Source organism: Pezoporus occidentalis, unplaced genomic scaffold (genome assembly GCF_034315485.1).
Source record: "Pezoporus occidentalis ecotype Australia unplaced genomic scaffold, CSIRO_AGI_Poc_V1 ctg4, whole genome shotgun sequence".
Taxonomy (NCBI): Eukaryota; Metazoa; Chordata; class Aves; order Psittaciformes; family Psittacidae; genus Pezoporus; species Pezoporus occidentalis.
In genome coordinates this window covers 22386358-22403019 of record NW_026915724.1, presented here as the reverse complement: position 1 = coordinate 22403019, position 16662 = coordinate 22386358, and the positions used below count along the sequence as shown (strand labels likewise).

The following is a 16662-nucleotide window of genomic DNA, read 5'->3' as shown; positions in this document are numbered from 1 at the left end:
GGAAAGCACCTTCAGAAGGCATTTCAGGTCTGAGGTGCTATAAACAATTTTCTGTTGAAGACATGTAACAGCATGTGTCTTCATCAGCTTCCAAGGAGCCCTAGAGCAAGTGAGGATGTCCCTAAAGACCGCTGATTAATCCCACCACGGTGAAGACGAGATGCATCTAACAGAAACCCCTGAAGTATTTTGAGAAGCAGCACGCAGCGGTGACACTGTCTGGGTCCCTGCATCTTCCTGTGCAAACAGCCCCATAGCACCCTGTGTACAAAGAGCTCAGTGGCTTCAACCACTCACAGAAACAAACATCTCCAAAACACGATGTTCTGCCATGGCACCAGCCCCAGCGGAGCTTCTGAAAGCCCCAAGCACTCTGTGGTCTCTTTCCTCCTTCTTTCACTTACCATGTGAGAAGCTTAAAGCTTCTTGCATGGCTCCAATTTAGGAAAGCATCTAACTGTAAAAAACAATTTACTAATCAGGGATTTTCATAGGAGTCAGGAGATGCCCTTGCCTGTCAGAACATTTGCTCTTTAGAGCTGCATGCAGCGTGTCCCAGCTTACCTCCTGGAGAGAAGTCCAGTTTTTGCTTGGATTTCTAGTTTATGGCATGCTAATTTACATCATGGGTCAAGGTCACTAACTTGGTTTTGTTAAAACTCTTAGGTTCAGTTTCTGTAAATTACCTTTTACACCAGTTAGGTCAAATAATGTGAACTGTAGAGTCACCGGGTCAAATGTCTGTTAGAAAACCTCAAAATAAAACTCCCAACAAGTCTTACTATAAAACGATAGCAAGAGAATTGGGATTCTGGTGTGCTGGGGGGCATGATGGCTCGTTATTTCCTTCTGTTCTGGTCAGCACTGACCCATTCTGATCCCCTTTTTTTGATGCAGTGTCAGACGCACACCAGGAAAAATCTCTATTCAGCTTCTATAGGCTCATTCGGTTTGATTTTTCCCAACCTTTTAAACTTGGCTGAAAAATACAACTTCGTGTCATAAATTCTTTTGAAATACAGGCAGGTTAGAACTGAAGAAGCTGCAGTCACTGCTGAGACATGAGAAAACGCATCTCTCTGTAGTTCAGCTATATTCTGGCATGTAGTTCATGCCAAAAAGGACAAGTAATACAGGAAGATAGTGCAGCTGTGGAACCTTCCAAATCTTCCAACTGGAGCCAATTATTTCATTAGCTTTATGGAGTAATATATGTTAGAAAATGATGAAAAATACATGATAAACAGCCCTACTTACGGGCTAAAGGAGATGGTAATAAAACATGATTATAGTTTTATTGTTTCCTCTTTTACCTATCTCCTAATACAACAAACCAGGCTTTTATCCATAAAGGATTGTATGGAATTTATGAAAAGCTCTGCTTAATCTCTGACTGAGATATGCAGCCATCAGGTTTTCTTCAGCTGAGTTGGGGGTGGTGTATGTGTTCTATGCAAGAAGCAATTGCATCGAAGACATACAATGCAAACAGATCTGCTGGCAACACCTGCAATATGAAAATTTGATTTAAGAATGAACAGGGAGAGACAGTTCTGATTTCACAGGTACACTGCAACCCGCCTGCTGCCTTTGCTTTTGTTTTCATCCCTCTGCTAATAGCTCCTTTCGTCCTCTCTTGCAGTGAATCACATGAAGGTCACTCCCATGGATGTATCCACAGCTTCACTGCTCAATGTCTTCAATGGGAATGAATGTGGAGCACAGGGGTCCTGGCAAGTTGGGGTTCAGCAGGATGTCACCCACACAAATGGCTGCATTGCACTCGGCATCCGCCTACCTCACACCGAGTACGAGATCTTCAAAATGGAGCAGGATGCCCGGGGCAGGTACTTGCTGTACAATGGCCAGAGACCAAGCGATGGGTCCAGTCCGGACCGACCGGAGAAGAGAGCCACTTCCTATCAGATGCCTTTAATTCAGTGTGCTTCTTCTGTACCCAGATCTGAAGAGTCACCAGAGGAGAATAAAATAAGGCTGTATAGCAGCAGGGCACCAGGAAAATATCCCAGCACCTCAGCTCTTGCTTTGGTGTTTATTTGTACTGTGTCATATTGGGACATTCTCAGCTAGAAGTGGAAAAAAAACCTTTATTTTTCATGACTACAAAGCCAGGATTCCACCAGACTGGGGGTTGTTTTTCTTCTGAAAGAAAGGAACATTTATTTTCTTGATGCACTTGAATGCCTGAGAACTGTTGTTCTTTTCCTTACTTCCCCCCTCCTCCTCGAATCCCGAACGGCACCCGTTTGATGTTTGTGCTTTGAACTTCATCCAGTCTGATCCCTGGCCTGACATGACTGCACAAAAGTAATTGCACTTTAGGACTGCAGAATTCTGGGGGGAGGGAGGGGGTCTCCTTTTATTATTATTGTTTTTAACTGCTGGGGTGAATGTTACGATCCTGCTTCAGCCATCTCTGCCATCTTACCGCTGTGGGACTCTTCTCCCCAGCACCCCATTTCTCATCAGAATATAGCTCTGGGGAAGGGCTCGGTATTGTGCCAGTACTGTGATAGCAGCTTCCCCCTCTGACTTCACAGCTCTGATGTAGATATGTATATAAGGAGGAAACCCACAAAGGTCTATCTTGTCATTATCTCACAGCTCGTAACATACAAAGAAACAGCGAAGCGACAGCCCTCTGTTCAGATAGTGCTGAACGGCTGATACCTCTAATGAGAAAAATATTCCAAGTAATTTAAGCTATTTTTACAATCATTAAGTTGTAAAAATAACCAGCGGTTTAGATGTTTTCTTGTTTTATTTCCTTAGCCGTGTAATTGCTTCAAGGCCTCCCTTTGTTTCTAGCGAGTAGTTACAACCAAGCCGCCTTAAAGCCAGACACAAGCATTCCTGTCGGATGCACACAGTGCAGGTAAGCTGCGATACGAGGCTGCAGGGACGACTTACATTTTCATAGCGCTGAGACTTTACATGCTCTGCCCATAGTATTTGTGCCTTGGATTTGCTGTCAGCCGGGTGGGCAAAGTAAAGAAGTGGAGTCGTAACATGCAACCCTATTTAGACTGGCCCAGCCTTACCAGAGGGAGGAGCAAAAGTGGCACAAATGCAGCCACGTCCTCCCTTTTCTCCTTGCTGGACAGACTAGGGACAACATGGGCCCTCTCCAGAAGCTATTGGAAGAGCTGGCTACCCTGGATTTGGAGAAGGCTGAGTTTCTCAATGACTTCTTTGCCTCAGTCTTCACTGGCAAAGGCTCTGACCACAGCACCCAAGTCTTGGAAGGCAGACACAGGGACTGTGAGAATGAAGACCTTGGGGCCACTGCAGGAGAGGATCTGGTTTGAGACCATCTTAAGAACCTGAACGTACACAAGTCCATGGGACCTGATGAAATCCATCCGCAGGTCCTGAAGGAGCTGGCAAATGAAGTTGCTAAGCCACTGGCCATCATATTTGAGAAATCATGGCAGTCAGGTGAAATTCCTGATGACTGGAAGAAGGGAAATATAACCCCCATTTTCAAGAAGGGGAAAATGGATGACCCGGGGAATTACAGAGAAGTCAGTATCACATCTGTGCCTGGCAAAATCTTGGAGCAGATTCTCCTGGATGGCGTGCTAAGGCACATGAAAAACAACAAGGTGCTTGGTGACAGCCAGCATGGCTTCACTAAGGGGAAATCCTGCCTGACCGATTTGGTGGCCTTCTATGATGGGGCTGCAGAACTGATGGACAGGGGTAGAGGTGTTGATGTCATCTACCTGGACTTTGCAAAGTGTTCGACACTGTCCCACACAACATCCTTGTCTCTAAATTGGAGAGACATCAATTTGATGGATGGACCACTCGGTGGATAAAGAACTGGCTGGATGGCCGCACGCAAAGAGTTGTGGTCAATGGCTCAATGTCCAGCTGGAGACCCATAACGAGTGGTGTCCCTCAGGGTTCAGTGTTGGGACCGGTCTTCTTTAACACCTTTGTCGATGACATGGACAGCGGGATTGAGTGCGCCCTCAGCAAGTTTGCTGATGACACCAAGCTGTGTGGTTCGGTTGATACACTGGAGGGAAGGAATGACATCCAGAGGGACCATCCAGAGGGACCTTGACACACTTGTGAGGTGGGCTGATGCCAGCCTCATGAAGTTTAACCATGCCAAGTGCAAGGTCCTACACCTGGGTTGGAGCAATCCCAGGCACAGCTACAGGTTGGGCAGAGAAGAGATTCAGAGCAGGCCTGCAGAGAAGTACTTGGGGGTGTTGGTCAATGAGAAAATGAACATGAGCCAGCTTCAGTGTGCGCTTGCAGCCCAGAAAGCCAACTGTAACCTGGGCTGCATCAAAAGGAGCATGACCAGCAGGTCGAAGGAGGTGATCCTGCCCCTCTACTCTGCTCTTGTGAGACCTCACCTGGAGTATTGTGTGCAGTTCTGGTGTCCTCAACATAAAAAGGACATGGAACTGTTGGAACAAGTCCAGAGAAGGGCCACGAGGATGATCAGGGGACTGGAGCACCTCCTGTATGAAGACAGGCTGAGGAAGTTGGGGCTGTTCAGCCTGGAAAAGGCTGCGTGGAGACCTCATAGCAGCCTTCCAGTATCTGAAGGGGGCCTATAAGGATGCTGGGGAGGCACATACAACTTCATAGATGAACCACACTCCCCTGCTTTAATGAGGAAGAAGCTGAGGGCATGTCTTAACCTTGAGGCATTTGGGCTGTGGCTTTTACTAACATACATGTGTTTTGGCTCGCAGAACGAAAAGAAACCTGTGTAAGAAATGTAAGGAGTAAGGTCATAATGTTTCTTCATCTGTATGAGCAGCTTCTAACTTTTCATTCAAGTATTATGTGATACAAAAATACGTTACTTCCAACATCACATGAAAAGTATGTCTTGAATGAAGGTCTTTCAGCTTTATACAGGCGAGTCTCCTTACTGTCTGCTATAGCAGAAGCACTCTTTGAAAACACAGTAACAGCAGAGACCTTGCTAGCAAAGCAGCAGGAAAAAGCTATTTGAGCAATAAATAGCTATGCTCAGACACCCCATCTCCTCCAAGCCTGTGCCTTCTTGACAATTTTCCAACCTGGTATCAGCCTTGTAATGTAAATTTCCTCAGAGTTGGAACAAAATCAGTTTGAGACAGCAAGAGGAAGGAGAAAGAACAGTATCATACACTCGCTGCCAGGTCACATCACATCTTTCACGCTGTTTCCTTAGAGAGATGAAAAGTCACAAAAGACTCATTAAAATGAGTCAGGAACGAGGCTCACGGTGGCTCAGCAGTCACCAGAAGAAGTGTTCAGCCATCCATCTGATATCCGACCCTCCTTCAACTTGATGGAAGATGCTGAAAGCCAGTGCAGCATGATGGATCAATCAATCCCCTGTGAACAACAGCTTCTCTGTTCTGCATTTCTCAATGGTTTTCTGCTCCACACAGTCAAACCTACTTGAAGAGTCAGTTCTGGATCAGTAGGCAGGGAGGCATCAGGAGCACAGTTTTAACTGGAGGATCAAGAAGGAGACACACCACCTCTGAAAGAGAAGCTAAGAACCAGGATGGAATTTGGTTTTCTCTAGCTATAGACTTGAGCTGTATACTCAGAAGACTGACACCAGTGTATCTCCAGCTGAGTTACTGAATTATTACAGTCAAACAAATGCTTTATATATGAGCTTTGCTTCTGACTTCTGTTTGAGACTTAGCAGCATAACTGAATTCATATTAGTTTTTATTCGTGAGGATTGGTATGGCATGACGTTCCTTAAATTATACGAGACAAGCTTCTTCCACCACTGTCAACCATTCATCCCCATGTTAGGTGATCCTGTCTCTGGAAAAATATCAATGGCTAAGAGTTGTCACAATAGTTGTCACTGTTCCTTCTCTATGCAAATGCCACACACAACTCAGTCCTCACTGAAATCTGCCCATGCTAGTGATGCAGGATTGAAACAGAGAGCAACAAAACCACTCTGCAGCACAATGTTCTACATTCATCAGTGCAAAGATCCACAGTTTATTACTGCTTGTGCGAATTGCCTCATGTCAGAAATATTACAACAGTTTCAAGAGGAAGACCTGTCTAGTTCTTACCTGACTGAGGACTAGTTTGGTTGATTTGTAGTGTTGACCAGAAACATCATTTTATGATCTGGGTTCACAGCATATGGTGCACCAGCTTTCTTCCGTGTGCATATGTATTTTTTCTTTCTATTAGCCAGTATAAGTCAAGTTGGACAAAGATGGAAATCTTCAGACTATATAGTTTATTTGCCAACCCATACTCTCTGCAAGGCTTCTCCTAGGTTACAGGCACAGAACTAGGAGCGAAGGTTCCTTGATCTTTTGGTTTCATTACACACTAGATTAGCTGCCACACAGCACTGTACTCATCTATGACTCAATATATTCCATTCATTTGATTTCTCCAACCTGACCTCATGTGCTGGCAGCCCTGGCTTTCGAAGAAGTTAAGCTGCAAGTGGTTTAGCAGAAGACCTACAAACCAAGTGATTTCTCCCAGACAGAAATGCAGAAGCTTTTTATTTTAAACAATAATGAAACAATTAATGGTGGTATCTTCAATCACCACCAGTGTTGCCAGGACACACTGAAGTTTTTCCCCCAGTAATATCCTACTCAAGGAGCCCCCTGACAGAAGAAATGCTAACCTGAAGAAGTTCTTGGGCAAATTGTTTTAACAGGTCATATTTAAGAAATAGGACAAAAGGGATCAGGAAAAAAAAACCAAACAATCTAAACAAGTGTTCTTGCTCTGTTCCTATACCTTTTACGTATTGTGCCTGCTGCCCTGGGGTAGAACGTCATTTCTATGAACAGGAGTCCGTATTTTAAGGTATGATGTCTGTCTTGAGTTGGAGTGTGCTTGCCAAAAGTGCAGGATTTAAAAAGAAAAAAATCTTTTTATTTTTGTAAAGTTATAGAAAATATTTTTCCTCTCAACTACGTTCCAGATAAAACTGCTGGGGAAGTTTAAGCACTTGCTAAACTATTGATTGAAATAAAAAAGCCTAACTGAAAACTAAGGATTTCTTTTCCTCCTATACATGTTAATTTTCTGTACTTGTGGACTTGATACCTGTACAAAAAAAAGATAGCTGTCCCAAAAAGTGATAACCAAAAATCCCTCTGTTAAGTAACTTGTGCACAGAAAAGCTCATTTCTTCCTACATGCACAGGAAAACACTTTTGCTTGAGAGCGCATCACTAGAAACAGCTCTGATGGAAACAGCTGGGATGATTTGAGTTTCACAGCACATCTTCATGTTCTCTGAACAAAAAAGGGGGCTGGAATTGCCCAGCGAGCAATGATGGTGTTGGCTTGCAAGGACAGCACAGTCAGAGCAGCTGTGTCATGACAAAGGGTGGGGTTCAACAGAAAACAAGATTTTTCATAAATGAGAGTTAAGCAAATCAGCATTACTGCTCTACTGTTGCATCTCGCTTGCTTTATGGGCTACAACCTGGGAGAGGGACCAGAGAGGGATCAGAAAGGATGTTTTTCTTAAAAGTAAAACCTGAAAGAACAGAGAAGGGAGAACGAGCCACAGGAAAACAAAAGCATCTTTCCTCAGTGCTGTGCAGTTTCACCTTTGCCTCACTCGTACACAGAGAGATGTGAAATGCAGTGAGACTTCCATCACCACCACCACCACAAGCTGTGGAGTTGAGGGACTTCTGAGTGACTTGGGAGATCCCTCACAGATGAGCTTGGTTTGCAGGAAGCATGCCCTAAATTACAAGGTACTCTGAATGCTGTAGCCACAGCCCTTCCACACAGAGCAGTGGCTGCATATGTGTTCAGGCATAAATAGATTCTACATGGTGTAATTTACTCATTGCTGACGCAACAGGGAAGACTAGGCAATAAAAACCAGCACCACTAATTCTGAATTCTGTAGGTTCATTAGTATTCCATAATTTTGCTTTCCTGCTACAAGTATTTGCTAGGAATTTTTTCCTTCTAGTCTTCTCCTCTAGTGCAATCACTGTAGGGTTTGTTTGGTTTTTTTAATTGCTAATTGCTGCCAGCAATAAGGAAAGGAAGAAATAAAATTCCTACTCCACTGCTGAATCAGGAAGGAACAATCATGGCTGCCAGAAACAAAATCACAAGTACCTTCAATAGCAAAGGAAACAGCAATGTTGGCCTGAGCAATTATTTATCAGGCGCCTTTTCCCACCCTTCTTCACAAGTCTGCTCCAGGACATATGACCAGTCCATTGGATGGATTCTAGCTATGGTGCTACCAAGACCCAAGGAAAGTAACTAATTCCTACGTGTCTTCCACTAATAGGAACTGCCTGTGATCATCCTTTTGAAGCAGGAAGACACGATTCCCAACATCCTTTTCCCATGGGAATCACACTGGTTCTTGTCTGCTGCCATTTCCAAGACAGTCCATTGGACAATGAGAAAGCAAGCAGTGCAGGACAGTGCTGTCTTCAAATAAAGAAACAGAAAAAGTCACGGGGAAGTCAGGGAGAGGGGGCAGAAAAGTCAGGGGGAAAAGCCTTACACTTGGAGTTGTTAGGCATTAGATCTCCTGAATTAATTCTGCTGAATTCTGTAATTCCACCCACAGAGAAAGCCCGGGATCTGAACTATCTGTACTCTTATCCAGAGGACAGATGCTTGCTAGACAGAGACATGGCATTATGAATTCTCTCAATAAATACCCAACTACTGGATCACTTTTAGCTCCAAACAGCAGCCTGAAGACCCCCAAAGATAAATCAAATCAATATATAGAAATTAGCTTTATTTAATGACCTAAGGACTCATATACGGCTGTAAACAACCGTATCTTCCAGCAATTGCAATAGTTTCAACACTATAAGCAAGAGACACACAAGGAGCCAAACTCTGCCACAGAACCGACCTGTATATAGGAATCCGAGCAGACATTGCCATCTGGCGGCTAACACCTTCTCAACAAGTCGGTCTCCTAGCTTTCCCCCTTCCTCCCCCAAATTCCAATTGGAATGCAGTCCGGGGAGCCGGAAGGCAGGGGTGACCAAAACCAGCCACGCTTTAAGGGTTTAGTCCCCTTTATCAAGGACAGTAAGCAGCAGCAGAGCTCAATTTAAAGAGAGAAGGAATGCTTTCCTTTAGTCTGCTTATAGTAATTAATTTAGACCACTTGATAAGGTGAAATAGTAACTGGAGCAGAAGAGTGCCAGCAAGGAAAGAGGGTGACACCATCATCTCTTATGAAAGATGAAAGGATCATCAGAGTCTGGGTAACTGGGCAAATTAAGAGGGATGCATACTGGTCCTGAAGCAAGTTCTTCTACTGAGCCCATGGTTTTAGCACACAGAAAACAAAGCATACGCACATCTTTTAAAGACGTTTTACAAGTCTTCTTTCAGGTTCAGACTAACACTAGTTTCATTGCACATCACGCTCTCTCCTTACCACAGGGGCACACCATCCATGGGAGTGGTAGTGATAAGGGAAATCACAGGAACTACACTTGGAAGAAATTTTAAATTACACTTCTAAGAGTTAAGAAATGCCCAAATGAAGCCTTACCCCTACAGCCTTTACCGAAGGCTCTCCTGCATGCCCACTGCCCTACAGGTAGGGCAAAACTTGTTGAACCTATGCAGCATGCACTAAAGGAATCCCTTCTTCACACTCCATAATGGACACTGGGGAAATGATTGTGCGGTCTAAGCTGTACCAACCATTTCTGCATGTTTCGTTTTAAATTAATACTTGAAAAAAACTTGAAAACACTGTTACTAAGCTGCAGACCTTTCATTGCTTCAATGTATTCCCATCTGTCCAAAAATGTATATATAAATGGTAACTGAAAATTGTAATTATATATGTATCACATACATATATATATATATATATATATATATATATATACATACACACACACAGCCCATATGCAAGTACCTTATCCCTGGAATTACTAAAACTTTTAATGAGTAGTATCACACATTCACTAAGCTGTTCTAAGAGCTACACAAACTTAAATACACTATATATGCTAAAAAATATTGCTACATTTTGACAGACACTGTAATTTTGTATCTTAAGATTATTACCAGCACACCCTGCTATAAGAGCAAGCGCTTTAACTTCCATGCCTGAACAAAGCAATAGCTACCAATGTATAGCTACAGGAAAAGAAGACTTAGAAGCCAGCAGGCACAAGACTAGGAAGGATTTCCTGTAAAAAAAAATTAAAGGATTTCCAGTAAAAAAAAATAAAAGAATAAGCAATTTTAAAGTAACTAAAAAATTAGGAACAGTTAAAGGAGGGAAATTAGAGGTAATTGAAGCAATTACAAACATATACCACATTGCAAAGGCTTATAGTAACCCAGTCCACAGTAAACACCAGTTTGCATATTAGCATACAGGCACCCCAGATCAGATGCAAATACGAGTGTACACAGACAGACAAAATGGTTTTGCATAACCGTTATTATGCCTGCCCACAGGGGGATTAATGCTTGTGTGGCTCACCTTATGAGCAGTGCTGCATGCACAGAGCACTGGAGGGCTCAGGTCACTCAATGCTCTCTCTCTGCTGCACTCAGAGCAGTAGTCAAGGAGATCAGGAAACACTGTCTGCATGCTGCTGGTTAGGTTGCTGAAAACGCTTATTTCTGATTAGTGGCTTCACTTCTATGCCTCTAGTTCCACAAACGCAACTTCTACATACCTATAGAAGCGGTCTTACAAAACCATAATTACCTGGTCTAAGGGAAACTTTGAGCTCAGTTACAGCTACTCTGAACACTCCTCTCATTCATCTGCAATCATCAAATCATTAGTATTTTCTCCAGCCTGAGCAGAGCAGGTTGGAGAAGTAGCAATGTATACATGGAGGGCTACACTTTCTTCCAACTCTTAATGTTTCTCACTCTGTTACCTAGCAGCTTTCTTGCATCGCCTCCTTCCTGCCCCCAGGTAGATCAAGCTCCACTCCCACCCTACACACCATCCATTACTGTGGTGATAGATTGAGTTCTCCCCTGACATGCCTGCTAACCTTGCAACATGCCTATCTCCTGCCCACATTGCTACCACCAGCAGCTGCCAGGGTGTTTGATCTATGGCCATGCTGACAGCTTGCAAGCACATCAGCAACAACTGGACGAATGGCAGCAAGCAGAATGAGTATCATTCCAGCTCACTGTGCAGGCTTGCCCTGGATGGAAGCACCAATCTACATGTCTCTCATCTCAGCTCCAATTTTCCTGTAATTGGAAGTAGTTGGTATCTGTGAAACATCAATATCACTATCAAATGTGGCTTGAATTAAGAGTTCAAATTCACACAGGGAGAAGCAGGATGAAGATGCCGCAATCACATAAACCTTGTCTCTTTCAGTTAAGTTTTCCCACAAATCCTGGAAGCAGGATAAAGATACAATTCCACCTCATCAAGAAAATCAGAAGAGATGGCTTCCCTGAAGCTGGGAAATGAAATGAGAGGCCCAAGGGATGAAGTATCGCAAGGTATGAAGCAAAAAAGTGAGGTCTTGCTGAAAGCTGTATTGGAAATCCAAGGTTAAACAATCCTGAGCATGAATACAGTGAGAATCCTTCTCCTGGCATTCTCCTGTCATTCTCCTGTTTAGAAGAGGGGTCACCATGTTTGAGGCTTTACACCCTGAGACTGGAGAGAAATTCCCATTCCTGGAGAAGGCCGCAGCACTTTCCATCATTTATCCAGTGATAAGGAAGCAGCTTTCTAACAGCCCAAATGTCCTGAAAAGACAAAGGCACCAAGAAAGCCACTTCTGAAGCAGTCAGCTTCACTCTTCTCATGGTCTCTTCCTATCATATTCTTTTTTCTTACTCGACACCAGCCACTCCTGAGATGTGGGACAGGTGTCTCATTTATCATTTCAAAATGTCAAACCTGAGGTGATTAAGGTGAACAAGGAAATTAGCCACTGCCTGAGCGCCCATCTCCTATGAACCGCTCCATTCATTACGAAAGCTGCACACATTGGTAACTCCTATAACAGCTCCAGAGTGCTGTCCCTATTTGACTCAGGGTTCAAGTTTTGTCTTCTGTAGACTTTCATCCCAAGCCCTTCCAAAACACAGTTCTATAGACTGTCCTACATAACAATTTAAAGCAATGCCTCTCAACCATTAAGAGAGCTACATCTTTATAACTTAGATTCTCATTAATATTCCTCATACAAGTGCAGAAGTATACTGCAGTCTGAAAAGCAGCAGCAACAGCAAAGCATTTATTCATTTTGACTGGAAACACATAAGTGGTTTTAACCTCTAAGAGTCTACTATTGCTGGAGCACCTTTGCTTGCAGGAGTCAAACATGCTTAGGTTTTAAAGAAAGAAGTGCTTGGCTCTTCTGAAGAAATGCCTCTGAAAATCAGAGTGTAGCTGTCTGTATCATCTGTATCTGGACTATCAAAGCAGCAATGGAAAAATATTTTGCCACTCCTGCGGGTAAAGCTATTATGGTGGGTTAACCCTGGCTGGACACCAGGTGCCCATCAAAGCTGCTCTATCACTCCTCTCCCCAACTGGATGAGAAAACACAATGAAAGACTCATGGGTCGAGATAAGGACAGGGAGAGATCACCCACCAACTACCATCACAGGCAAAACAGACTCGACTTGGGGAAATTAATTACCAATCAGTGCAGGCTACTGAGAAAAAATGAACCTTATAACACCTTCCTCCCACTACCCCCTTCTTCCTGAGCCTAACTTCACTCCCAAATTCTCCACCTCCTCCCCCCAGCAGCACAGGGGAACATGGAATAGGGATTGAAGTCAGTGCATCACACATTTCTTCCGCTCCTTCCTCCCTAGAGGGATAACTACTTACACCCTTCCTCTGCTTCAGTATGAGGTCCCTCCCACGGCAGACAATCCTCCACGAGCTTCTCCAACATGAATCATTCCCACCAGGTACAGTTCTTCACAAACTGCTCCAGTGTGGGTCCCTTCCATGGGGTGCAGCCCTTCATCAGGAACAGACTGCTCCAGTGTGGCTTCCCCCATGGGGTCACAAGTCCTGCCAGCAAACCTGCTCCATTCCAGGCTTCTCACAGCCCGGTCACAGCCTTCTTCAGTCATACCCCTGCTTTGGTTGAGGTCCTCCACAGGCTGCAGGTGGGTATCTGCTCCATCATGGACCATTACAGGCTGCAGGGGAATCTTTGCTCTGACACCTGAAGCACCTCCTCCCCTCCTTCTGGACTGACCTGGGTATCTGCAGAGCTGTTCTCACATATCCTCACTCTTCTCTCTGGCTGCAGTTGTGCAGGCTTTTGATCCTTCTTTAATCTGTTATCCCAGACATGCTACCATCATCACTGATGGGTTTGTCCTTGACCAGTGGCAGGTCCATCTTGAAGCCGGCTGGCATTGGCTCTAATGGACACAGGGGAAGCTTCTGGCACCTTCTCACAGAAGACACCCCTGCAGCCCTCCTGCTACCAAAACCTGGCCACACAAACCCAGTACAGCAATATATACTACCACTAACAGGGTAGCTGCACAGATTTAGGACTATTTGTTTTCTTTTCAAATACAGCACTGTCTCCACTGAAGCTTTTTTTTTGCTACACAGACACACTTTCGTGTTCCAAGACTACAAACACGTTCCCAAATGATTAGTCTTCCCCCTCTTCTCCCCCAGCATCTTTAGCAGCGGTCAGGCATTGCAATCCCAGTGAGCACAATCCCTGTTAGAACACCTCTCCAGCAGCTACATTTTCTGCCTGTTTAACACTCGGCTTCAAGGAACAGAGAAGCCAACAGCTAAATCTTTAGGAAGGTACCTTAAAAGCCTATGAAAGACTTCCAAGCAAGACGAAGCAGCATTTTGGAATCAAAAACAAAATAAAAAGCAAGCAAACAAATAGAAGACTTGGACAAGGCTCGAGGAAGGCTTGCTAAGAAACAGGATGGAGCATGCACTAGAGAACAGGAGTTGTGCCTAACCCTCCCCACCCATTCATTTGTCCCAACACTTACACCTCAGTTTCCCTATCTCTAAAGCAAGGATAAACCCTCCTTACAAGGCAGACTGAGACACTTAAAAGATTGCTATTTAATTACTACCCACTCCAAGAACAGCCTAAACATTGATCACCAATGAGAATCCAAATTCACTTATGCATGTGAACCTACAACAGTATTAGTAAAAACTTCCAACAGCCTGAAATAATTATTCCCAGACTATGGCAACTTTTTGGTTTTTGAACTTGAATGACTAACTTTTAAAAACAAATCAAAACAACTCACAACACTTTTTTCTTATACACAAGTTTTGAAGGTAAGAATTACTTCAGTCACCTTTCAATTAATTTTTCATTTATTTCAAGTGTTAAGAGCTCAGACTGCTTATTTATAATAACAGCAGTCTGCCTCACACCTCTGCGCCTAGATACCGTAACACCCTTGCAATCTTTTCCAAAGAGGAGGGAGTGAAAGAGCAGCTTTTCACCCTGCCAGCAACAGAAGTAGCTACTGTATAAACTGGGATTCAATACCCTGCTAGCAGTGTTATCAACATTACATAAACTGGTACCAAGCTGGCACTGTAATATGGTGGGAGATGCTTATTTCACAATGTAGTTAAAGCATAATTTCTAGGGGATGAAACAATGGATTTCATCTATAACAGTTTTCAGATCTCGGTCACCTGCAAATACATAAACCCTTGTCCCAGTAAATGAGGAACAGGCACTGACCTTATCATCTAGCAGTAATGAGGAAGCCGGATAAGACTCAAGTTTTGCTTTTGCACAAGACCTCATTTCTACATATCCATTTGTCACTTAAAGGGCAAACAAATAAAGACTGACAACACCATCACTACCTCTGCTTATGCAGTCCTGTCAGACTGAGCAATTCTTAAAACACACACAACCTACACTGAAAAACCATACAACAGACAAACTTCGATCATATACTTGGTGTCATGGTTTAAGCCCAGCTGAAAACCAGCCGCTCTCTCGCTCACTCCACCCCCCCCTTCCTCCCTCTGCTCCTTGAGGGATGGGCAAGAGAATCGAAAGAATGTAACTCCCACGGGCTGAGATAAGAACAGTGCAGTAACTAAGGAATAACACAGACCACTGCTGCTGCCACCAATAATGATAATGATAAGGGAAATAGCAAGGGAAGAGAATACAACCGCTCACCACCTGCCAGCCGATACCCACCTCGACCTGAGCAGTGATCTAGCCCTTCCAGGTAACTGCCCCCAGTATATATAGTGGGCATAATGTGCTATGGTATGGAATACCTCTTTGGTTAGTCTGGGTCAGGTGTCCTGTCTCTGCTTCCTCTCGGCTCCCCCTCCTCCCTGGCAGAGCCTGAGACTCAGAAAGTCCTTGGTCAGAGTAAACATTACTGAGCAGCAACTGAAAACATCGGTGTTATCAACGCTGTTCCCAGGCCGAAAGTCAAAAACACAGCACTGCACCAGCTACTAAGAAGGAGAAAAATGACTGCTACAACTGAACCCAGGACCCTTGGTTACATTGAGTGCCCCTGTAAAAGAAATTTAGACAGGAAATAAATTGCTCTCATTAAACTGTCATGAGTTTCAGTCCTTCCTACAGAAGCTAACACCTGTGAAAACTGATTCCTGCATTTAGCTCCCCCTTTTGTCCAACATTTAAGTGTGCCACCAGTCTAAAGCTGCCACAGCAGCTCATGATTAGCAAAGATGAAGCCTCCATGGCAGCAGTGGTTAGTGCTACACATGGATGTGCCTTTCAGGACACACCGACAAAGCTATTCCAACACAAACCAGTGCAGAAAGCAAAGCAGCAAACTTTTCGCAGCAAACTTTTCACAGCAAAGTGGCTGCACAGACAAGCTACAAAATTTCAATCCCACACAGAGCAGGACATTTCAGTGTTACAGTAAATGTTTATTGGGGTTGCTCTGCAACTGTGTACCTCTTGTTCCACTTCTTGGCACAGGCTGAAGCAAGTGTTTGCCCTGGCGAGCCAGTTTAACTATAAATACCTAAGGACTCCACAGGAACAAGAAAATTCTTTGTCATGACAACTACTGTAAATCTAATAAACCATCAGTTTCCTTAGTGTTGCCTGGATTCAGGCATCTGGTCTTCACTCCAACACTGAATCTTCACCCAAGCAGCTTCATGCTATTTACTGGCAGTACCTAGCAGCAGTTGCACCTAGGGCAGTCACACCACCTGCAAGGTGGACTAGAAACACCTATGCAGTATCAGCAGTCTACAGAACATACAGCCAGGGAGAAGTTCCAAAATAAAAAGGACACTTCCACATTTTTAACAGTTTATTAACACTTTTAACTTTTAATATCTTTGAAAAAGGCCTGAAAGATAAATTTTGCATGTTGACTTTGTCTTTTCCCCTTTGGCAAAATGTCACCTTCCACCTCGTCCCTTCACCGTCCCTCCTCCCAAGAGGATAATGAAATTTCAAACTAGTGTTTAGTTGCTTCTTATATGGAAATCAGCTTCAATCACAGCAGCAGCAACATACAAGCCTGGGCAATAGTGTTTATCAACAGCTTTTAGAGAATGCATAGAAATGCATAAGTTACTTATGACTTGTGCATTGATACAAATAACTTTCTCGTAAATGAAGTTCAAATATATATATATATTAAAAAAGAGGGTTAAATTT

The 16662-nt window shown here is 43.8% G+C and overlaps 1 protein-coding gene across 1 annotated transcript in view; it reads left to right on the top strand.

Annotated features, from left to right (window-relative positions):
• The window catches only part of APCDD1 (APC down-regulated 1), a 28090-nt gene extending 25334 nt beyond the window's left edge, over positions 1-2756 (top strand). Inside the window, exon 5 of the mRNA XM_062633003.1 lies at positions 1643-2756. Within this exon, the coding sequence (XP_062488987.1) occupies positions 1643-2091 (449 nt within the window). The 3' untranslated portion in view covers positions 2092-2756. The remainder of the gene's footprint in view (positions 1-1642) is intronic.
• Positions 2757-16662: the final 13906 nt, after the last annotated feature.